This window comes from Oncorhynchus nerka, linkage group LG21 (genome assembly GCF_034236695.1).
Source record: "Oncorhynchus nerka isolate Pitt River linkage group LG21, Oner_Uvic_2.0, whole genome shotgun sequence".
In the NCBI taxonomy this organism is placed as follows: domain Eukaryota; kingdom Metazoa; phylum Chordata; class Actinopteri; order Salmoniformes; family Salmonidae; genus Oncorhynchus; species Oncorhynchus nerka.
The window spans coordinates 12,459,761-12,485,261 of record NC_088416.1 but is presented as its reverse complement, the minus strand read 5'-3'; the positions used below and the strand labels follow the sequence as shown (position 1 = coordinate 12,485,261).

The window sequence follows — 25,501 nt, the reverse complement described above, 5'->3', positions numbered from 1 at the left end:
ATCGATTTAGAACCACGTAGAGTTACCACAATTCCATAGAAAACAGGAGCTGCCTCCACTATTCCAGCACCATTTAAACATCATCAAATCACTTATGCTTAGTCAAATACAGTGACAACTAAAATATTCCAAAAATGATTTATTCCAATCAAAATAAGATGAATATAACGTTGCTGTCCATGGTGCGGATTTCTGTGTGCATGTAGAGAAAACATGCTGAGTCACCTAATTGTAGAGAAACGCCAATGCCATCCAGCAATATGAAAGAGACATTTTATAAGGATTTTTCTTGATACATTTTTTGGGGAAGCCTGGCTTCCCTTGGCATCCCTGAATGCACGCCACTGTCTGCCAAGTTATCTGACGGGAACAGCTAACATATTGCGCTTGATCATGTGCAACTACTTAAACATTTTAATTGGAAGATGCACATTTTGAGACCGAGGTCCAGGTTAAAGTACAGTGCATTCTGAAAATATTCAGATCCCTTGACATTTTTCACATTTTCTTACGTTACAGCCTTTTTCTAAAATGTATTAAATCAAGTTTTCCCCCTCATCAATCTACACACAATACCCCATAAAGACAAAGCAAAAACAAGGTTTTTAGACTTTTGCAAATGTATATATTTTTTAAATAGATACCTTATTTGCATACGTATTCAGACCCTTTGCTATGAGACTGGAACCTTATATAGTCAGGTGTGTGCCGTTCCAAATCATGTCCAATCAATCGAATTTACCACAGGTGGACTCCAAGTTGTAGAAACATCTTTCATCTACCCTTGAGGGCATCCTGTTTCCATTGGGTCATTTCAATTGGAAATGACCTTTAAAAGTGTCTACAAAGTGTGATCGGATTGTAAATGAGTGCCAGAGTCTGGTGTAGCGGTACCGCTCCTGACCAAACAATCGTCTCGGCCACTTTACCTTAGGTGCCCTTCCATCTCTCTCATGCTCTCCCCTACTGTTCTATCACAAAAACAAAAACATATGTAAGGGGTTTGGAAAACCAATCTCCTACAAAACCACTAACTGGAATAGCATTATGTCAAATGAGATGAAATCTCTGCTTACCACAGGGATCGCTCCTCAACGTGAAGGATGAATGACGATTTTATTGCTCAAGGAACAGATAATGACAAATGCCTCACCACACAGACCTTTGGAGAAAAGTCAAAATAAATAGTATACACAACCTGACAAATCTACCGCATCAAATGAAACTTTCCTTAGTTGTCTTAGTGAAGGGAACCAGCATGAATGTTAGCAGAGACTGAAAAACAAACAAACGTGTGACCATTTGCTGTATTTATGTAGCCCTACCCATATTCATGCTTTATAGAAACTGTAGATGTACTTTATAACACAACCATAGTGCATTTCGATGGCTATTTACAAAAATATATATTGAAATCTAAACTTTTAGCAAACCATTCCCAATCCTTCTGAGCATTTGACATGTTTATTTTGTAGATCACATTCTTCTTTTCACAACTTAAATCCTAAGCAACAAATATAAAATTAAATAAAAACTCAGATCATAATAAAAAAATCACCAATAAATGTAACAGCATTGTCACAGCTATCAATATAATACATACATCGGTATCACATCTGGAATAGGCTGTGTCACTCAACACAGTTCCTTTTGCGATTGACCTGAATCTCAAAGCCTTTTTTTTGTCACTATAGAATAGTGTTACTGTAAAATAACTTAATTTCCATTGAGAAATAGACTGTCTATTAGCAAGCAAGTCTCTTAAAGTATGTCTTATTGTGTCAGGAAAATGTACTTTCACTGGATAGTTGTTAGTCTTGTGTTAAGAGTGCATACAATCATGAACAGAGTGTTAGTGCACACTCACTTAAAGGGAAACAGAAGTTACAGACCAGAGTAGACACAGAAAAGCGACAATATATCCAGCATGTAGCTATGGTTTTCAAACAGGGACACACCACCATACAAATGGTCATTTCATGTGTGTCTACAGAGGAACATGTGCTGCTAATAACAAGACAACCATGGTACATGTTTTCATTTTTCCTCTGATGGAATGTTACCAATCGCCGTAGCTTTCATAGATTAGCTTCGTCAACAGATCGAAACGCTCAAAGTTGAAAACAAACTAATACAATGTAAAAAAAAAAAAAAACAGATGTAAACATAAAAAATAAAAAAACAAGTACACCTGAGACTTAAAACATTTCATTAAGTCACTGCTCTAGTTCTATTTCTTTGCTGATTGTCGCACTTGTATGTTCCTGATGCAAATTGGTAAAACGTCCTTTTTTTCTTACAAATCATTTTGCACAGAGATGAAATACAAAAACTAATGACTAAATTATAGTAATACAAAAACACAGCTATACAGTGACCGCTAGCAGACCTTCACGATCACTGCACCTCATCGGTTGGACTAGTCAATGCAGCCACACTCGGTCCATTTTTGGTCCCTAGTCTCTTCCATTTGGCCCTATCCCTATGGTGTTCGCATATCTGAAAGGACTGGCTAGGTTTATAAAGCAATTACTTCGAACGCTCCACTTAGCAGTATTAGGGAGCTACTAGGGCGAATGAGCCATCACTACTGTATATTGATTATACTTACCCAGTGATTTATTACTCTTGGAAAGTGACATTTATTTCCACTTTTGTTCTGTTACCCACTTTTTTACTGTTTTGGATTATATAAATCAAATTCATGAAATTGTGGTAATTTAAGACATATATGAAATTATATACATAGTTGTGCATTCATTTATTTCTACCTAATGCCTTTCATGGAAGTATTTGATTGTATTTTCATGTGTTTTGTGCTTAATGTTCATTTAGAAAAGAAAGTGCACACTGGCTTTGAAATGTCATCACAATTTCCCAGAGTATAACTGAACACCAAATGGGGTAGTTGCTATGCAGACTGAGAAAAGAGGCTGAGGGCCAAAATAGACTCTGGCCTTAATACCACAGTTCTGTGCCAGAAAGTGCAAAACAAAGGCCGACATCTAAGCCAAAAGGGCCAGCCCATGATGTCATGTTGTTCTCAACCAGGCATCTGACTGACTGCACTTCAATCAGAGACAACTTAATGATACTTTGCATCTAAGTGCATGAAAACACACTGCACCCAAACTGATGTGACAAAAATAAATGGAAGCATCGCTATTCATTGGTGCTGTATATCTGAAAAATGATCTTACATAAGTATGACTCCTGAGGAGCAAAATACTTTACTAAGGCTACATTTTGTTCATTTATACTTCATTACTATTCCCTCTGAGAGGAAGCATAGAAAAACAGCTAATTCATTGGGACTTGGCTCCTCCAGAGATGCATTAGCTCACCTCAGTGTACTTCTGATTGTAGGATTTTAAGGGTAGAGTGTACAACTTGAGGCAAGACCAGTTTCTTCATGTCTCCCAGTGCCCCCCCCCCCCCCGATCTAGTTTCTCTTTGAACACTTCTTGACTCAAAAGAACAGGCAGCAGATGATGACCATAGTCAACAAACACAAAGTGGGTACTCACAATTTAAACCTTTTTGTTGTTGTTTTGTGTTCCCTGTGGGACCAAAGACAAGGCTTGACTACAAAGAAATGAACAAACACTTTAATGCTCACGCGCATGAAAGTCATTGTAAAAAAAAAATCTTCCTACTTATAGATTAAATCTGTAGTTGACCCCTCTCCAAATTTCAACTGTAAGTAAATATAAACATTGCAAGAAATCAGGAATAATAAAGAATATGGGGGGGGGGGGGTCTGTTAATGTTTAAATCCTTAGCAACTTTGTTTGGCGTTCTCATGTTTTGATCTACTGTTAGTGCACACTTAAACACAGACAGGACCCATATAGATACAATTCTCACAGGCCTGCTGAAAACTCCAGGCTTAAAAGGTAGATCATCAAGTGCAAAAGCACTGCTTTTCCATGGATCTACAACTCAAGCTAAACTATTGAAAGATTGTGCAAATGTTCAAGATCAAGGTGAACAGAACTCACAGTAGAAGTTGACAACTGAACTATGCGCTGACAAGAACATTTGCTTCCTATTTCAGGTGTAGATGTTCATATGTTTAAGGTAGTAGAGGTAAAATAAAAAACAAAAAGACAAAATTAAAAAATAAAAACTGTACAATGTCAGTGGCTGCAAGAGTCACCAAGCTATCCATGACTGACCCTTTGGAAACTGAGAAGGACAGGGTGGAGGGGAGCAGAGAGACCAGGTGACTTGACAAGGCATCACTGTAGACAAATGTCATGACAACAAATCACACCAGAAATACCACAATCCAACTGAGCGGAGCCTGGCAGGTTGGCTGTTTGGCATGCCATGCTCAAAGCCATCTTTGGAATGTCTTACGACACGATAGAGGGCCGATGTCATTGCCCTGATATCCTCCAACACTGCCCATTCAGTGACGTGAGACACATGAAGTAAACATAAAAAATAAAAAAACTTGAGCGACTGCATCATCTTTTTATACGTCATGTTAAGATGGTGTCTCCAACCACTGACTAGGATTTTCAGTGGCAGAGTGAATATCTTATGACAAACAGAAGACATCAATGAAAAAAGGGACAAGCAAGTCATTTTGTTCATAAACTATGAGAAAGAAGACCTAATGCAGGGTGCTTTGCACGTTGACAAGAATGAACCAAGTTTAGTTTGGGTACGAGTCTGTAGACCCATAAAAATGAATGACCCCCTGTGCTTGGAGCAGGCTTTCATTGGAGACCTTGTAGCCTAACTTTCCTGACCTCTCCACCAGTCCTGAGCCACCCTGATGGGGATTTACTAGTTAGACACACAAGTAAGGAAACATGGATGAAAAGAAACTCAAACCAGGCACGATTTTGACCGCCCTCTTACCAATAAGAGAGACAAAAATGGGTTGGTATATTTTGGGATATGTACAAAGTCTAGGCTATTGTATGTTTTTTTTTTTCTGGGACTACATCTTTTTGGGTTTGATGAAAACCAGTGTTGGACTTGTGCTCCATAGAAGCTCCATAAAAGTGTAGGACTCCAGTAGATAAATAAATAAAACAAGGGGCGTCAACGCCCAGATTCATATCGCGCAGATAGGTGATCGAAATACACTGAGAGGGGACTTTGAAGAATCCGTACAGACAAGCTCCAAATTAGACAATTACACCGTGTGTGTGTGGCATTTTCTGGTGATGCCAATGTGCAGAGGCACCCCCAAAAAAGTGACAGAGTGGGTGAGCATGGGGGAGGAATGACTGCGGATTGTTTTAGAATACAAAGTGAAGTTGGTGGTTTGGTTTGTGTCTGGCAATCATCCTCTCCAAAATCCCTCTCTCACCATTTTCTCTCTTTCCCCTTCTCAGCTGGTAGTGTTACTGGTGGACCTCGTTGGCTATGAGGCTGTCTTCACCAGACTGGAAATCGGCTTCATTGAGACTATTTCCAGTGTTGATCATCTCCTCATCCTGTGAGGACCCCCGATCTTCCTCCCCACTACCTGTGCAAGCGTCATCCGTGATTGGGTCCCGTAAGACCTGGGCAATGTACGTTGGTTGCTAAGGAGAAAACAAACATTCAATGTTATGAAGGATCCTGCACCTCACCATTCATATGCTTATAAATGGCATCTTGAGAAGTTAAAGGTGTTTGACATGCTACTTAGCTTTGTATTGCGTCATACTTCATCATAACCCAAACACACAATGGTTGAGTTGCTGCCCGACTACATTGCAGACCAAAGCCAGCTCTTACAAAGCCCTGGATAGGTATTTAATATATCAGTTAACCGCATCATATGATATACCAAATGATGCCTGACTGCACAGTCGGCGCAACCATTGACTGATGCAATACAACGCCTGCGCATCTAGTCGGGCAGGAACTCACCCATTCTATGCGATAAAATGAAATATATTTTTCACATGTTCAAATGCCAAAAATGTGAACCAATAGTAAGTCAGCAAGACACTGCTGTTTGTTTACATTGAAGATGATCAGAATGGCCAGTGAACAAGCAACTTATGTTTTATTTTTCTCTTAAGGAATTTAATTCCTTTACTATAACAGATATTATAATTGACATTAAGCCCTATTTAAAAGTGCTGCTGACTCCAAACAACCACTGGGACAGGGAATACCCAGGGAGCAAATTATCTAAAGTTTATAATAATGGATTGGATTTGTATAGCGCCTTTCAAACAACTTTGGTACTCACAGCGCTTTACATAATAAAGGGGGAAACTCACCTCATCCACTAGCAATGTGTGGCACTCACCTGGGTAATGTATTTCGTGCCAGAACGCTCACCACACATCAGCTAGCATGGTGGAGAGGTGAGGAATGATATATGCCAATTAGGGGATGATTAGGTGGCCATAATGGAAATAGGGCCAGATTGGGAATTTAGCCATGACACCCCTACTCTTGTGATAAGATAGGGATTTTTAAACACAGATTTAGGACACCCATTTAAGCAGGGCAATGTCCCCTTCACTGCCCTGAGGTACTGACATTCAATCTTAAGACCAGAGGTGAAGTGTCCCATACTGGCCCTCCAACACCTCTTCCAGCAGCATCTGGTCTCCCATCCAGGGACTGACCAGGGCCGACCCTGCTTAGCTTCAGAAGCAAGAGGGCAGTGGAATGCTGCTGGTGAAAAGTTGACAGGGAGATGGTACATAGTTGCATTGACGGGGAGACAAACATTTATATACAGCCAAGTCGGGCATCAGAACCCGAGTCGTCAGAATTTCCACTATAACACTAGCAATTTAGCGCTTGGAGGTAGAGCTGGAAATATAACTAAATTCATCAATTTTATATCATTTAAAATTAAATGAACATTTCATATTCATCATCTTGAGCACCACCCCAACATCAGCATATATAATAATTAAGCAATAAGGCCTGAGAAGGAGTGGTATATGGCCAATAAGGGCTATTCTTATGTACAACACAACGCGGAGTGCCTGGACACAGCCCTTAGCCGTGGTATATTGGCCATATATCACAAACCCCCGAGGTGCTTTACTGCTATTATTAACTGGTTACCAACGTAATTAGAGCAGTAAAGATAAATGTTTTGTCATGCATGTTTTGTGGTATACGGTCTAATACACCACGGCGGTCAGCCAATCAGCATTCAGGGCCTGATCCACACAGTTTATAATATATAAATATATTCCATTTAGCAGACGCTATTATCCAAAGCGACTTAGTCATTTGTGCAAACATTTTACGTATGGGTGCTCTTGGGAAACAAACCCATTGTCCTGGCGTTGCAAACACCATGCTTTACCAACTGAGCCACAGAGAACCACATGAAAATGGTGCGTTTCTATGTTTTGTACTCAAAAAGAATAAGTATTTCCGATGACATGATCCGAAAACACTTGACATTGGCCGTGTTCGGGAGCATGAAAACCATGATGCAGCATTGGTAATTCATCATTGTGTGACTGATCTACAAATAATATTGAGTAGTTATTTATGACGCAAGGTGATTTGTAGATCAGTCATTCTCGACCTGCTTTCAAAGTCGGCTGCAATGTCGAAGTACTGTATAGCTTAAAAAAATATTAAAGCTATCATTTTGATCTCACAGTCCTTGCACCGATAGGTCGGTCTAGGAATTTGAGAGTGGTTACATTTCTCCAGCCTCATCTTTTTTCATTTTCCAAAATGGCGGGGTGACCGCTTTGTTGTTTTTTGAATCACAGATTTGGGCCAAAGTCAGTTTGTTTGTCAAGGGAGCAAACAAACACATATTGTCGGAACACTGGACAATATTACGCATATTGTGCATTGCGATAACGTTGGGCCAATCTCAGTGTGCTATCTGGGGCATCAGGTAGCCTAGTGGTTAGAGCGCTGGGCCAGTAACCGAAAGGTTTCTGGATCTAATCCCCGAGCTGACAAGGCAAAAATCTGTCGTTCTGCTATTCCCTGGTAGGCCGTACTTGTAAATAAGAACTAGTTCTTAACTGACTTGCCTAGTTAAATAAAGGTTAATAGATATATTTTTAATCTGGACAGTTCCATTCTAGTCCCCCACAATTCAACAGCTTGGAATACTCCAAAACCAAAAGGAATTGGCTTCTCTGCTTACCTGAGACTTAGTAGAAGGAGCGGAGAAGGTGCGGAGTGGTGGGCGGCCATTTTCAACCACGTCAACATCTGTTTCCTTGGTGTCAATCTGTTTGAGACCAGAGGGGGGAAGAAAGGGTGGAAAGAAGGGGAAAGAGCTGTCAGAGATTATCCTCTATGGGACTACTTGGCCTAAGTCTGCTACCTGAATTTAAGGACTGGACACTTGGCATGTTGGTGAGCTGTACCTTGAGCACAGTGACCCGTACCTTGTAGTTGTGAGCGCTGAGGTACTTGAAGTGGCCGAAGCAGACGTGCGACAGGCATACCACAATGGTGATGATTAGGACCACCAAAGTGAACATGGATGTGGGGGTCACAAAGCCTGGGTTACAACAGTGCAAAGAGACAGTAAGTTACAATGTTTGACTTCAGGGCTCACCCTCCGAATAAGGTGGTGAGTGTTAGGTACGAACACATCTTAACAATCCAATTTACCACTTTGTTTCTGGGAAGAAAAAGATGCCCCAGTGCCTTACCTGTGCGCATGGTGGAAAAGAATAGCAGCCAAAAGAGACAGAGGATGGGAGCTGCCACCACCTGATTGACAGCACCGGAGTGGATTTTCTTGTCCAGTTTCGAGGGAAGGTAAGCGTAATACATGTTGTATCTATCCACCAGGTGCTTCAGCAGCATGTACATCAGACCTGGAAAGAGGGAGAACATGTTTTGTTTGAGAACTGTTGTTTAACCGATATAACTACTGAACATACACCTCCCATGACCTGCTCCCACCCGTTTTAAATATTTGCTGGAGAAAACTGACATTCTGATAATAGTCTGTGCTTAATCTTTGGGGGATTACACCTGGGTTGCTACAGTTGAAATTTCTGAGTTGGGGGGTTACAAGTATTTATTAAATTAACAAATGTGTGCTCACTTCTGCCCAAAAGATAAATGTTCCCATCCTTAAAGTAGACAAGTGGTAATTACCCATACCAAAAACACATTTATTATAAAATACAGTACGTACATATATGTGGGGGAATTCATCTAATATTTATATACACACAGTACCAGGCAAAAGTTTGGACAAACCTACTCATTCCAGGGTTTTTCTTTATTTTCCTATTTTTTACATTGTACATTTGACCATTTTCTACATAGTGAAGACTATGAAATAACACATATGGAATCACGTAGTCACCCAAAAAATCTGTCCTTTGGTGTGATGAGTCCAAATGTGACATTTTTGGTTACATCCCATCTGGGTTTGTGCTTAGTGGGATTATAATTTGTTTTTCAACAGGCCAATGACCCAACACACCTCCAGGCTGTGTAAGGGCTATTTGACCAAGAAGGAGAGTGATGGGGTGCTGCATCATATGACCTGGCTTCCACAATCACCTGACCTCAACCCAATTGAGATGGTTTAGGATGAAGTTTGATTACAGAGTGAAGGAAAAGCAGCCAACAAGTTCTCAGCATATGTGGGAACTCCTTCAAGACTGTTGGAAAAACATTCCAGGTGAGAGAATACCAAGAGTGTGCAAAGGCGTCTTCAAGACAAAGGGTGGCTACTTTGAAGAATTTCAAATATAAAATATGAACTATTTCATATTTTTGAAGTCTCCACTATTATTCTACAATGTAGAAAATATAAAAATAAAGAAAAACCCTTGAATGAGTAGGTGTCCCCAAACTTTTGACTCTGTACTGTATGTCCAGAAAATATTTCTGAAACATAACACATCATAGAATATGTATGTAAATATATTTTACAACATTTCTTTGTGCCACCAAAAGTATGTGGAGAGCTGCTCGTCGAACATCTCATTCAGAAATCACGGGCATTAATATGGCTGCTTTGCTACCAAAGCAGCCTCCACTCTTCTGGGAAGGCTTTCCACTAGTTGTTGGAACATTGCTGTAGGGACTTGCTTCCATTCACCCACAAGATCATTTGTGAGGTTGGGCACTGATGTTGGGCGATTAGACCTGGCTCGCAGTCAGCGTTCCAATCCATCCCAAAGGTGTTCGATGGGGTTGAGGTCAGGGTTCTGTGCAGGCCAGTCAAGTTCTTCCAAACCGATCTCGACAAACCCTTTTTGTATGGACCTCGCTTTGTGCACAGGGCATTGTCATGCTGAAACAGGAAAGGGCCTTCCCCAATCTGTTGCCAAAGTTGGAAGCACAGAATCGTCTAGAATGTCATTGTATGCTGTAGTGTTAAAATTTCCCTTCACTGGAATTAAGGGGCCTAGCCTGAACCATGAAAAACAGCCCCGGACCATTATTCCTCCTCCACTAAACTTTACAGTTGGCACTATTCATTGGGGCAGGTAGCATTCTCCTGGCATCTGCCTAACCCAGATTCATCCGTTGAACTACCAGATGGTGAAGCGTAATTCATCACTCCAGAGAAAGTGTTTCCACTGCTCCAGAGTACAATGGCGGCGAGCTTTACACCACTCCTGCTGATGCTTGGCATTACGCATGGTGATCATGTGTGGCTGCATGGCCATGGAAACCCTTTTCATGAAGCTTCTGACGAACAGTTCTTGTGCTGGCGTTGCTTCCAGAGACAGTTTAGAACTCGGTAATAAGTGTTGCAACCGAGGACAAATGATTTTTACGCGCTCCACTCTTCAGCACTCAACAGACCCGTTCTGTGAGCTTGTGTGGCCTACCACTTCACATCTGAGCCGTTGTTGCTCCTAGACATTTCCATTTCACAATAAGAGCATTTACAGTTGACCAGGGCAGCTCTAGCAGGGCAGGAATTTGACAAACTGACTTGTTGGAAAGGTGGCATCCCATGACGGTGCCACGTTGAAAATCACCAAGCTCTTCAGTAAGGACATCCTACTGCCAATGTTTGTCTATGGAGATTGCATGGCTGTAGGGTCGATTTTATACACCTGTGGGCAACAGGTGTGGCTGAAATAGCCAAATCCACTAATTTGAAGTGGTGTCCAAATACTTAAATAGATATAGTGTATGTAAATATATTTTAAACTATATGTCAATGAAATATATTTTTGTGCCACATGTAGAAAATATAAAAATAAAGAAAAACCCTTGAATGAGTAGGTGTCCCCAAACTTTTGACTCTGTACTGTATGTCCAGAAAATATTTCTGAAACATAACACATCATAGAATATGTATGTAAATATATTTTACAACATTTCTTTGTGCCACCAAAAGTATGTGGAGAGCTGCTCGTCGAACATCTCATTCAGAAATCACGGGCATTAATATGGCTGCTTTGCTACCAAAGCAGCCTCCACTCTTCTGGGAAGGCTTTCCACTAGTTGTTGGAACATTGCTGTAGGGACTTGCTTCCATTCACCCACAAGATCATTTGTGAGGTTGGGCACTGATGTTGGGCGATTAGACCTGGCTCGCAGTCAGCGTTCCAATCCATCCCAAAGGTGTTCGATGGGGTTGAGGTCAGGGTTCTGTGCAGGCCAGTCAAGTTCTTCCAAACCGATCTCGACCATTTCACAATAAGAGCATTTACAGTTGACCAGGGCAGCTCTAGCAGGGCAGGAATTTGACAAACTGACTTGTTGGAAAGGTGGCATCCCATGACGGTGCCACGTTGAAAATCACCAAGCTCTTCAGTAAGGACATCCTACTGCCAATGTTTGTCTATGGAGATTGCATGGCTGTAGGGTCGATTTTATACACCTGTGGGCAACAGGTGTGGCTGAAATAGCCAAATCCACTAATTTGAAGTGGTGTCCAAATACTTAAATAGATATAGTGTATGTAAATATATTTTAAACTATATGTCAATGAAATATATTTTTGTGCCACATGTAGGGTTGCAAAGGGTCGGAAACTTTCCAGGAAATTTACCGGAATTTTATGGGATACACCTAAGGCAATTCTAGGTGGCATACTTGTGGCATATTTTGGTTAAACTATCCCCAATTCAATGGAATTGCAACCCTCTGCATGCACAGTGCATTCTTCCATCACATGTGCAGTGCACTCTTCCATCACATGTACAGCTGGTTCTTGAGATCTTGCACACCAATGAGATGCTATTGAGCCCACACTACTATACTGTCTGAGCCAAGGACCACATGCTTTCTGGTACGTTTTGATTACAATACTGGGTGGGGGGAATATATTTTACGACATATATTATTTTTTTGTTAACTAGTAAATAGTAGCCTACAGCACAGTGTGTTTAAATCATTTCTAAATTGTTAACCATTTCTGCTAGTTAGTTTTTGCTACCAGGTGGGTTTTGGCTTGCTTGAGCTTTAAATGAGGAGTGTTAATTCACCTGTTTCCATACATGTTTAATTTTTTTGAAACCCCACCTCTTTCAGGAATACCTAGGATAGGATAAAGTAATCCTTCTCACCCCCCTTAAAAGATTTAGATGCACTATTGTAAAGTGGCTGTTCCACTGGATGTCTTAAGGTGAACGCACCAATTTGTAAGTCGCTCTGGATAAGAGCGTCTGCTAAATGACTTAAATGTAAATGTACATTTTAAAACATGTATCTTACAAAGGAGTTGTTCAATCTAAATGTTTATCTGTACATGGAATTGTATTTGTTGATTTTTCAAAACTCTTTTTTTCTAATCTTTATAGGAAAATGCCACAGGCACTATCTGATGTGTGGAGACATTTCACTGCAGCTAATGTAGAAGGAAAAGCTGTTTACATTTGCATATACGGTGCCAAGTCATATGTGAAGAATGCAACAAAGATTACAGCTAGCTTGCAGCTAGCTAGCTAGCTCACAGCTAGCTAGCTCACAGCTAGCACTCACCGTGGCACCCAGTACCGAAGCTATCCCTGAGGCCCACCTCCCGGCCTACTCAGCTGTTCACCCAAACCCCACTCATACACGGCTAGAGCCCAATACTCCACCGGATCCTTGCTGTAAACTCTGGACCTTGGCACCGGATCACCGCTGCTACCGATTGGCTATAGTGGCTAACACCACTGCCACGAAGCTAGCACCAGTTAGCCGTGAGCCAGGGGCATCTCCTGGCTAGCAAACTAAATTCTACAATACCTCTTTCGCCATCTGGCTTGGATTCTCTGTCGACACGGCGCCCCGCCGCACCACCACGACTGGCCTGCCGACGAATACTTCATCCTCTGTGCCTTCAACCGGCCTCCGTCGGAGCAGACGCTCCTACTAGCCCCGGGCTACTAACTTTAAACGCTGTGTCGCCCGCGTGCTAGCGTAGTGGCGGCTTCCCTGTTCCATCTACTGCTGCCCCCTGGACACTATGATCACTTGGCTACATAGATGATACCTGCTGGACTGTCCATTAATCACGTTACTTATTTATTTTATCTGGTCGGCCACAGCCGCGAACTCAGGCTCTGTGTGTAGTTAATCCGACCCTCTCTGCCTAGTCATCGCCATTTTACCTGCTGTTGTGTTAGCTGATTAGCTGTTGTTGTCTCACCTGTTGTTTTAGCTAGCTCTCCCAATCAACACCTGTGATTACTTTATGCCTCGCTGTATGTCTCTCTCAAATGTCAATATGCCTTGTACACTGTTGTTCAGGTTAGTTATCATTGTTTTAGTTTACAATGGACCCCCTAGTTCCACTCTTCATACCTCTGATACCTCCTTTGTCCCACCTCCCACACATGGTGACCTCACCCATTACAACCAGCATGTCCAGAGATACAACCTCTCTTATCACCCAGTGCCTGGGCTTACCTCCGCTGTACCCGCAGCCCACCATAGCCCTGTCTGCGCATTATGCTCTGAATATATTCTACCATGCCCAGAAATCTGCTCCTTTTATTCTTTGTCCCCAACGCTCTAGGCGACTGTTAGGAAATTATGATTAATATGACTGAACAAATCATTTTAAATGGAACTGTAAGTAAACTTATACTATGTTATATTATATCTGATTAACAATATGAGTTCATTAGAAGAAATTGTGTGACAGGACAAGGAGTAATAAAATGTTAAAGAACACCATTCCAACTGGGCAGGAACAAATGGGTTGTGGACTGTGTAAACACATAAGGTCGTTAGCCTATGGTTGACCCAACTGAAACTTAGCTCTGGGGTTTTTAGATAAGGCAGTGAGTGCATTCCTAGGGTTTCTGTTAATTAAAACGGTCAGTTCAGTGGTGATCGATAATGTTGAGGGGTCAAAAGTTATCTGGGAGTGTGTTAGTAAGTTAGAATGAACTTTTCACCTTACTTTGTCCCGGTCGAGAGGAGGGGGTTCGGTTAAGGCAGTGAAATGACGTCATGATCTGTATATAAACTGATGCATGTGTTTGAGTGGTAGCGCCCTCCGAGAATAAATTCTATTACCTATTATTTAAAGACTGGTCTGCGTCTATTTTATGCAAACAAGAAATCTTACAAATTCTCATAAAATAGATTAAGGGCTTTCAATTGATGAAAGCACATTGTCATAATTAAATTATACTAACAATTGGTCCTTCGAGTGGATTCCAAACTTCTCTGTCGTCTGAAGGGAAAAGCCGAAAACCGTGTGCACGGACGAGGCTGGACTCGTAATTTAAAAGTCCTGGCCTCCAGCAGAGGTTTAATAACATGCCGGTATATATATCTTAGGTCGACAGAGAACGTGACGGAATCGAACCGGCATTGCTTTTCCCAGTCTACAGGACAAAGGTAAATAGTCTTTATTCTCAAATTTGGGAGGAATTATTTAAGATATTTTTGATTGAAGGTGCTAAAGGAGTTTGGATTTAATCAATGATGGTTGCTTGAATATTTTGAACAAATACAATGGGTTTCTACTTTGTGGGTAACCAAAATCGATAGGAAGGAAGCGAGTCTGAAATGACTCGTGGTAAGGTGCACTACCGAAAGTAAACTAGGACTTAATCAATCTTGGCCTTGCAAACCAAAATATTTTTTAAGGGTGGGATATAGTAAGTATTGTTAGATGGGACGGTCATTCTATACAAATAGGATAGCCATTAATTCAATAAACATACCTAAATAAAGTTTTTACCTAATAGTCTATCTGTATATGGGAAATAGTCTGACTGTGAAAAATAGCAGATAGGTATATATTAAAACAGGTGAGGATAAATTAGGCTTGGTGAGAAGGCAGGGCAATTCTAGGCGAACATAATCACTGAACCCATTCAATACTGAAAGAGATTAATATCCAAGGGAGGAGAGGAAAGCCAATTCTAGAGTAGTGAGATATGAGATATTAACGTTGAAAGTCCAAAGGAACAATAGTTTATAATGAGCTTATAATTGTATACGGGTGAAATGTAATGTCCAAATCAAAAGTCATCTATAGATGAGGTTTCCAGGAAGGAGAATACATACTGATTATCATTAAAGAGTCACACACAGTCAGACAGAAAAGCAACAAAAGTAACTAAGTAACGGTAAATAGCAGATTCATAGAAAACACGCACATAGGTAAGTGATTAAATACCATAGCTACATAACGGTAAGGATTAAAGATGGGTATAAATTCCTCAAAGGTGCCGGAACTAACGGGAGACGTGCGTTATATGACTGAGCCTAAAAGGAGCAAAGATGGGCTGCTCTCCGCTCCCGCAGATGAAAAAAAGGTTAACCAATTGGGTGTAGGTGAGGGTATCAAACTATGTCCTTCTCGAATAAGCCAAAAATACAGAGGTAATCTAGTCGATGAAATAGTGGTGGTGAGAATACGGCTGCAGGAGCTGCGGGATTATCACCCATATATGTGAATCCTGCTGAAGCCGAGGGAGGTATAATAGAGGTAGAAAAAGGAATAAAGTCGAGAAAAGAGCATAAGGCGGGTCAAAAGAAAAAGAGAAAATGTTTTAATTGTAACGAAATTGGACATTTCGCCCGGGAGTGTAACACTCCCTGCAAAAGACGTCACCACCAATATTGTAGTTTAACTGAGGGAAAGGTCAGAGGCGACAATCGGGTAAAGAAAAAGGGTCAGATACAAAGGGAGCGAGATTAATGAGAATCCTAACTGAGGGAAAACTTTGGGCATTTAAATTAGTGCTATTTTCTGTTGTTCAGATGCCGGAGTAACAAATACAGATAACTGTAAATTGGGTCTATTTGCAGAGAATCTCAGTTCCATAGCATTGGTGGTATAGTGGTGAGCGTAGCAGTCTCACAACCTGCAGTCCAGGGTTCGGTTCCCAGCTGAGGCGTAAAAAATAATAATATATATATATATCTGAGTTTTTGGTTGTAATTAAACTAATTGTTTTGCAGAGAAAGTTATAGTCACTAGTATTGGTATAAGCTGAACGTTTTAAATAGTTTGTTTGGTTCAAATTGAAAGACTAATTCATTCAACTTAAAATAAGAACGAAGCGAATTTTGATACAAGATGATGTCTGTTCACTAAATGATCTGTTGGGAATAATATATTGGGAATAGAGTCGCAATTAAAATGCTAAATCAAAGACGAGACAGTAACTTAAATCAAATTAATTCTGAATAATAACGGGGAAACAATTACGATAGATTTGTGTCCATCAAAATGTTTTTATAAAATTAGCGAATTGAGAGATGTTGATTGATGTTGTAAACTCTAACTCAGGATTCAACAGATGTGATAAATTAGGTTTGGTTTATCGAACCCGAAATACTGTTGCTGCAGACAGCCAACCATTATCTACAATTAATTGAAAATCGTTGCGAAGTGAGTCGAGGTTGAGCGCTTGTTGATGACATCACTCGCGAGGCTTTCGTCGCCACGGAAATGATGTCGTGACTGGGGGTAACGGAGAAAATGGTTAGTGTCTTTTAGAAGGAAAATGCGTGCATTATTGTTGAGTCACTTTTCAGAAGTTGATAAAAATGTCGAAATACATTTTTAAAAGGAGTATGTATGTAAGTCGTCAGGAAAGATGCTAAAAACTAGCAGCTGATTCGCTAGGTGGGTATCATTGATTTGTGGCGTTTATTTGGACTGTAATTAGGCCATGAGAAAGGGAGATTGAATGTCTGAATCGTAAAACATTGTGATAATGGATTCTGATGGTTATTGATTCCTGGTTTGATTTAACTTAATTAAGCATTTTTTGTTTTGGTGTGTTTAAGTAAGGATTCTTTATACCGGGACGGATGGAAGTTATCTAAAATATGTGAGTTGAAGGAGCCAAGGGAAAATACGTTGTATTTTTATTAAATATCTGGGATTATAATCTTGGGGAGAATGAGGCCATAAACGACCAAATTGGAAAAGGCCTGGAAGTTTTGATTAATCATTAAGGTTTGCAAATATATACACGTAAAACATTTGTTAGGACTATTCGTTTTGGTGCAAAGGTATTTTAAAGAGGCATATGGAACTTTATGAGTTTTTAGTTTTAATTACACAAGTGAATTTTTTTATTTTATGACCGATTGACCTTATCATGACTGTCTGAGGTCTGATCAGCCTCAGGGGAGAGTCATTGGTATAATGAATGTGGTCATATTGAGTTACTAGATTTAAGGTAAATTCATTATAATGGAGTTTTGGTTAGGGGGTTAGAATTATTGTTTGAACCGCAAATGAGAAAGTGGTTCAGGATTCTGTTTTACAACATTAGCTGTGAGTTTTTGAATGGGCTATTATTGATTTGGTATTATAACAGAAAAAAAAATCCTATTTATCATTGAGAATAAATAGGGGAAGATAAGATACATTGAGTTTTGGATAGGAGATATATTAAGCCAATAGGGCAGGGAAAAATTACATAGAAAAATAAGTTTCAGTTCTTAGGGGTGACAAATTACTGTAGATAAGGTATTCCACACTTTGCAACATATATTAAATTCATGTTATTGTCAGAATACTGAGGGTCCCTGAAGGAAAGAGCTTGTTAGTGTAGGAAGGATTTTGATATGATTAACCTCTTAAGTCGACCCTCTACTTTTTTGAACATTCTGTTAAAAATCGCGCAACATTTCAGCGCCCTGCTACTCATGCCAGGAATATAGTATATGCATTTGCTTAGTCTGTGTGGATAGAAAACACTCAGACGTTTATAAAACTGGTTAAATCACTGCTGTGGCTTTACCAGAACGGCATTTACATCGAAAAGCACAGGAAAAACTGATCACTGAAAATGGGAAAATATATCCATGCGCTACTTGAACCCATTGATAAAGGTGAACCACAATTAATTGACTGAGGTTGCAGTACCTACAGCTTCCACACGGTGTCTAGTCTTGTCATTTCCCTTCGAGTTTTTTCTTGGTCAAACACATGCAGGGCACCGTATTTCCTTAGGTCTAGGACCGGATATTTTCGTTGAGTTTCTAGCCGGATATTTTTCCAGACGGACAGCTAATGATCTTTACATCGCCTCCTGATGAATTTTATCGCTTATTAACGTTTACTAATACCTAAAGTTGCATTACAAACGTATTTCGAAGTGTTTTGTGAAAGTTTATCGTCGACTTTTTGAATTTTAAAAAATGACGTTACGTTTTGAAACTATGTTTTTTTCGTTTATCACACAGTCTACATATAACGATATCTTGGCTTTATATGGGCCGATTTAATCGAAATAAAGACCCAATAGTGTTTATGGGACATCTAGGCGTGCCAACAAAGAAGATGGTGAAAGGTAATGACTGTTTTCTATTTTATTGTGCGGTTTGTGTAACGCCGAAATGCTAATTATTTTGTTTACGTCCCCTGCGGGTCTTTTGGGGTGTTACATGCTATCAGATAATAGCTTCTCATGCTTTCGCCGAAAAGCATTTTAAAAATCTGACTTGTTGCCTGGATTCACAACGAGTGTAGCTTTAATTCGATACCCTGCATGTGTATTTTAATGAACGTTTGAGTTTTAACTAATACTATTAGCATTTAGCGTAGCGCATTTGCATTTCCAGAGCTCTAGTTGGGACGCAAGCGTCCCGAGTAGAAGCAAGAGGTTAAGCACCCTCATCCTACCCCTCCTCTGTTCCGCGGGTGATGTGGAGGTAAACCCAGGCCCTGCACGTCCCCAGGCACCCTCATTGGTTGACTTCTGTGATCGAAAAAGCCTTGGTTTCATGCATGTCAACATCAGAAGCCTCCTCCCCAAGTTTGTTTTACTCACTGCTTTACCACACTCTGCCAACCCTGATGTCCTTGCCGTGTCTGAATCCTGGCTTAGGAAGGCCACCAAAAATTCTGAGATTTCCATACCCAACTATAACATTTTCCGTCAAGATAGAATTGCCAAAGGGGGAGGAGTTGCAGTCTACTGCAGAGATAGCCTGCAAAGTAATGTCATACTTTCCAGGTCCATACCCAAACAGTTCGAACTTCTAATTAAAAAAATTAATCTCTCCAGAAATAAGTCTCTCACTGTTGCCGCCTGCTACCGACCCCCTCAACTCCCAGCTGTGCCCTGGACACCATTTGTGAATTGATCGCCCCCCATCGGCTTCAGAGTTTGTTCTGTTAGGTGACCTAAACTGGGATGTGCTTAACACCCCGGCAGTCCTACAATCTAAGCTAGATGCCCTCAATCTCACACAAATCATCAAGGAACCTACCAGGTACTGACCAACTTGCCCTCCAAATACACCTCTGCTGTCTTCAATCAGGATCTCAGCAATCACTGCCTCTATCCGCTACAGGTCCGCGGTCAAACGACCACCCCTAATCACTGTCACACGCTCCCTAAATCACGTCTGCAAGCAGGCCTTTCTAATCGACCTGGCCCGGGTATCCTGGAAGGATATTGACCATCTTAAATAAGCATGCTCCTTTCAAAAAATGCAGAACTAAGAACAGATATAGCCCTTGGTTCACTCCAGACCTGACTGCCCTCGACCAGCACATAAACATCCCGTGGCGGACTGCAATAGCATCGAATAATCCCCGCGATATGCAACTGTTCAGGGAAGTCAGGAATCAATACACGCAGTCAGTCAGGAAACCAAAGGCCAGCATTTTCAAGCAGAAATTTGCATCCTGTAGCTCTAACTCCAAAAAGTTCTGGGACACTGTAAAGTCCATGGAGAACAAGAGCACCTCCTCCCAGCTGCCCACTGCACTGAGGCTAGGCAACACGGTAACCACAGATAAATCCATGATAATCGAAAACTTCAACAAGCATTTCTCAACGGCTGGCCATGCATTCCCCCTGGCTACTCCAACCTCGGCCAACAGCTCCAAAAAGATAGAAGTTTAAAGGACAAAGAAAGCAGCCTTGTTATTTTGTTAGCGAATAATTCTTCATAATTTGATAATCCCCCCTCCCCGCAGCTCCTCGCCCAAGCCTCCCCAGCTTCTCCTTCACCTAAATCCAGATAGCAGATGTTCTGAAAGAGCTGCAAAACCTGGACCCATACAAATCAGCTGGGCTTAACAACCTGGACCCTCTATTTCTGAAATTATCCGCCGCCATTGTCGCAACCCCTATTACCAGCCTGCTCAACCCTCTTTCGTATCGTCTGAGATCCCCAAGGAATAGAAAGCTGCAGCGGTCATCCCCCTCTTCAAAGGGGGAGACACCCTGGACCCAAACTGTTACAGACCTATATCCACCCTGCCCTGCCTATTTAAGGTCTTTGAAAGCCAAGTCAACAAACAGATCACTGACCATCTCGAATCCCACCGTACCTTCTCCGCTGTGCAATCTGGTTTCAGCCACGCCTCAGCCACGCTCAAGGTACTAAACAATATCATAACCGCCATCGATAAAAGACAGTACTGTGCAGCCGTCTTCATCGACCTGGCCAAAGCTTTCGACTCTGTCAATCATCATATTCTTATTGGCAGACTCAGTAGCCTTGGTTTTTCTAATGACTGCCTTGCCTGGTTCACCAACTACTTTGCAGACAGAGTTCAGTGTGTCAAATCAGAGGGCATGTTATCCGGTCCTCTGGCAGTCTCTATGGGGGTGCCACGGGGTTAAATTCTCGGGCCGACTCTTTTCTCTGTATATATCAATGATGTTGCTCTTGCTGCGGGCGATTCCCTGATCCACCTCTACGCAGACGACACCATTCTGTATACTTCCGGCCTGTCCTTGGACACTGTGCTATCTAACCTCCAAACGAGCTTCAATGCCATACAACACTCCTTCCGTGGCCTCCAACTGCTCTTAAACGCTAGTAAAACCAAATGCATGCTTTTCAACCGTTCGCTGCCTGCACCCGCACGCCCGACTAGCATCACCACCCTGGATGGTTCCGACCTAGAATACGTGGACATCTATAAGTACCGCTAGACTGTAAACTCTCCTTCCAGACTCATATCAAACATCTCCAATCTAAAATCAAATCTAGAGTCGGCTTTCTATTCCGCAACAAAGCCTCCTTCACTCACGCCGCCAAACTTACCCTAGTAAAACTGACTATCCTACCGATCCTCGACTTCGGCGATGTCATCTACAAAATAGCTTCCAATACTCTACTCAGCAAACTGGATGCAGTTTATCACAGTGCCATGTTACTAAAGCACCTTATACCACCCACCACTGCGACCTGTATGCTCTAGTCAGCTGGCCCTCGCTACATATTCGTCGCCAGACCCACTGGCTCCAGGTCATCTACAAGTCCATGCTAGGTAAAGCTCTGCCTTATCTCAGTTCACTGGCGACGATGGCAACACCCACCCGTAGCACGCACTCCAGCAGGTGTATCTCACTGATCATCCTTAAAGCCAACACCTAATTTGGCCGCCTTTCCTTCCAGTTATTTGCTGCCTGTGACTGGAACGAATTGCAAAAATCGCTGAAGTTGGAGACTTTTATCTCCCTCACCAACTTCAAACATCTGCTATCTGAGCAGCTAACCGATCGCTGCAGTTGTACATAGTCCATCGGTAAATAGTCCACCCAATTCACCTACCTCATCCCCATACTGTTTTTATTTCTTTACTTTTCTGCTCTTTTGCACACCAGTATCTCTACCTGCACATGGCCATCTTTCTTTTTTTTCTACTGTGTTATTGACTTGTTTATTGTTTACTCCATGTGTAACTCTGTGTTGTTATCTGTTCACACTGCTATGCTTTATCTTGGCCAGGTCGCAGTTTTAAATGAGAACTTGTTCTCAACTAGCCTACCTGGTTAAATAAAGGTGAAAAAAAAGAAAAGAAAAAGATGCTAAATCTGGCCAAATGCATAAAGTTCCCTCAGCGCTCAAAACAAGCAACCTCTGACAAAAATCCCTCTACTTCTATTTGAGGTGAAATGATGAAGTAGACACCTTATCGACAGCAACAGCTCATGGTCCTCCTGGAATCAGAAGTTTTTTTGACTCAGAGGAACGTAGTCAGAGAAAGGCTAATGAATGTCTTGCTCAAGCTGAGTATGCAACTGAATGTTCTTCGCCCAGCATACACCCCTCCAACCAGATATGCTTTATCTACTAATTTGCTGGATGCAGAGTTCAGAGTTCAAGGGAAGGTCAAGCAAATCATAGAGAAAGCAGACATTATTGCAATCATCTCTGATGTGTGGTCGAATGTTTGTGGTCAAGGAATAATTAACTACATCATCTCCAACCTTCAACCAGTATTCTACAAGAGCACAGACACCAGGGACAACAGACACCCCGGTTCACCATTAAAGATGAGCTGAAGGCAGTCAATGACCTTGGACCACAGAAGGTATTTGCACGGGTGACAGACAATGCTGAGAACATGAAGGCTACTGGTGACCCTCACATCACACCCATTGGCTGTATTGCTCATACATTGCATTTTCTCCTCAAGGACATCATGGCACTGAAAACAATGGATACACTCTACAAGAGACCCAAGTAAATGGTTAGGTTTGTGAAGGGTCATCAAGCTATAGCAGCAATCTACCTCACCAAGTAAAGTGAGAAGAATAAGAGCACCACAAGTTGGGGTGGTGTTGTCATCATGTTTGACAGTTTCCTGGAAGGGAAGAAGTCTCTCCAAGAAATGGCCAGTCTGCTGATATGGACAGCCCCATCAAGAGGATCCTCCTGGATGATACATTTTGGGAGAGAGTGGTAAGCAGCCTGAAACTCCTGAAACCTATAGCAGTAGGCATTGCACGGATTGAGGGAGACAATGCCATCCTGTCTGATGTTCAGACTGCTTGCATCCTGCCCACTTCACTGTTGCAAGAGCATCCTGTCTGGTGCAGAGATCAACAAGGCCTATGGTGTCATCACTACCATGTCTCGCCACTTTGGCCTGGATGAGGGCAAGGTTCTTGGCAGTCTGGTGAAGTACACTTCCAAGTAAGGGCTTTGGGGTGGAGACACAATATGGCAGTTGTTCCAACATATCTCATCAGCCATCTGGTGGAAGAGCCACCAGGTCCTCAAGCGAGCCAGTTTCATCATAGTGCTTGATGTGTTTTGCGACTGCACTTGAAGAAACTTTGAAAGTTCTTGAAATTTTCCAGATTAACTGACCTTCATGTCTTAAAGTAATGATGGACTGTCATTTCTCTTTGCTTATTTGAGCTGTTCTGGCCATAATATGGACTTGGCCTTTTACCAAATAGGGCTATCTTCTGTATACCACAATCTAGTTTGATTTGTTTAACACTTTTTTGGTTACTACTTGATTTCATGTGTTATTTCATAGTTTGTCTTCACTATTATTCTAGAATGTAGTACAAATAAAGAAAAACCCTTCAATGAATAGGTGTCCAAACATTTGACTGGTACTGTATGTAAAAACTATTTAAATGTCGAAAAACAGCCAGAATATGTAAACATATTTATGAGTGCTTTCATCCTGCTTTCATCTGTGAAGAGCACAGGGCGCCAGTGGCGAATTTGCCAATCTTCGTGTTCTCTGGCAAAAGCCAAACGTCCTGCACGGTGTTGGGCTGTAAGCACAACCCCCACCTGTGGAAGTCGGGCCCTCATACCACCCTCATGCAGCCTGTTTTTGACCGTTTGAGCAGACACATGCACATTTGTGGCCTGCTGGAGGTCATTTTGCAGGGCTCTGGCAGTGCTCCTCCTGCTCCTCCTTGCACAAAGGCGGAGGTAGCGGTCCTGCTGCTGGGTTGTTGCCCTCCTACTTCCTCCTCCACGTCTCCTGATGTACTGGCCTGTCTCCTGGTAGCGCATCCATGCTCTGGACACTACGCTGACAGACACAGCAAACCTTCCTGCCACAGCTCGCATTGATGTCCCATCCTGGATGAGCTGCACTACCTGAGCCACTTGTGTGGGTTGTAGACTCCGTCTCATGCTACCACTAGAGTGAAAGCACCGGCAGCATTCAAAAGTGACCAAAACATCAGCCAGGAAGCATAGGAACTGAGAAGTGGTCTGTGGTCACCACCTGCAGAACCACTCCTTTATTGGGGGTGTCTTGCTAATTGCCTATAATTTCCACCTGTTGTCTATTCCATTTGCACAACAGCATGTGCAATTGTTTGTTAATCAGTGTTGCTTCCTAAGTGGACAGTTTGATTTCACAGAAGTGTGATTGACTTGGAGTTACATTGTGTTGTTTAAGTGTTCCCTTTTTTTTTTGAGCAGTGTACATGCCAATATATTAGGCTTCGGTATGGATCAATGATACAAGATAGACGACTGTGAGTGAACAGATTTCAAAATTAGATGTCGAATTCTGGGAGCGTCAAATACAATATTTAAAAAAACGATCATCCTGGAGGACATCAAATGCTGCCAAAGCAGGAGTAATACAGCACAATTATGGTCCAAATTCAATATGTGGAAACAGTAGTATTGTGTCACCTTCTGGGAGTAAATCAGACAACACCACATTTCTCATAAAGTAGCAGTGACCTTGCAGGGCAACACTGTGAGATGGTTATCTTCTGAACAGGAAATGTGAATGGGTGCCTTGCTGGCACTATTCTAGCCACCTCTCCCTTCCTGTTGCTCCTCTGCAACTCATGACCTGACGCAGAGTTATTCAATACTACCAAGCACACAGTAGGAGGAGGCATTTTACCAGAGGAGAAGCAGACTTAAGGCCTCCACATCCAAACCAACACAATACATTGTCAAACACTGTATGTTTGAATATATGAAACAAATAGGAATGGGTCAAAATGTATTTGAAATATGCATCATATTTCATGCCATGTAATTACATTTAAAAGCATCTTTACTACACATATTACTTATGTATCACTATGAACTTATATTTAACAAATACAATTATTTTCACTATCGACACTCCCACCTTCCCTGGTGTTGGCCTGTCTTTCCAAGTACAGTGCCTTCAGAAACTATTCACACCCCTTGACTTTTTCCACATTTTGCTGTGTTACAGCCTGAACATAAAATTGATTAAATTGAGATTTTTGTGTCACTGGTCATACCAAAAATCTGGTTACCTTCAGACCCATGATACTTGTGGGAGTCGTGAGAATCTCCCCTTTTCACAGTGGGATCACATCAGTTTGTGTTACTTACAGAATATAACATTTATAATACTTAGATTTTGTGTCACTGGCCTATACACAATACCCCATAAGGTTTTCCAATGCCTCACAAAGAA

The 25,501-nt window shown here is 41.6% G+C and overlaps 1 protein-coding gene across 1 annotated transcript in view; it reads right to left on the bottom strand.

Moving 5' to 3' along the window:
• Nucleotides 1-3,431: 3,431 nt before the first annotated feature.
• LOC115103929 (CSC1-like protein 2) overlaps nucleotides 3,432-25,501 on the bottom strand; it is a 106,716-nt gene continuing 84,646 nt past the window's right edge. Inside the window, exons 21-24 of the mRNA XM_065006314.1 lie at nucleotides 8,616-8,783; nucleotides 8,346-8,461; nucleotides 8,099-8,185; nucleotides 3,432-5,546 (exon numbers count right to left, since the gene is read on the bottom strand). Of these exons, the coding sequence (XP_064862386.1) occupies nucleotides 5,364-5,546; nucleotides 8,099-8,185; nucleotides 8,346-8,461; nucleotides 8,616-8,783 (554 nt within the window). The 3' untranslated portion in view covers nucleotides 3,432-5,363. The remainder of the gene's footprint in view (nucleotides 5,547-8,098; nucleotides 8,186-8,345; nucleotides 8,462-8,615; nucleotides 8,784-25,501) is intronic.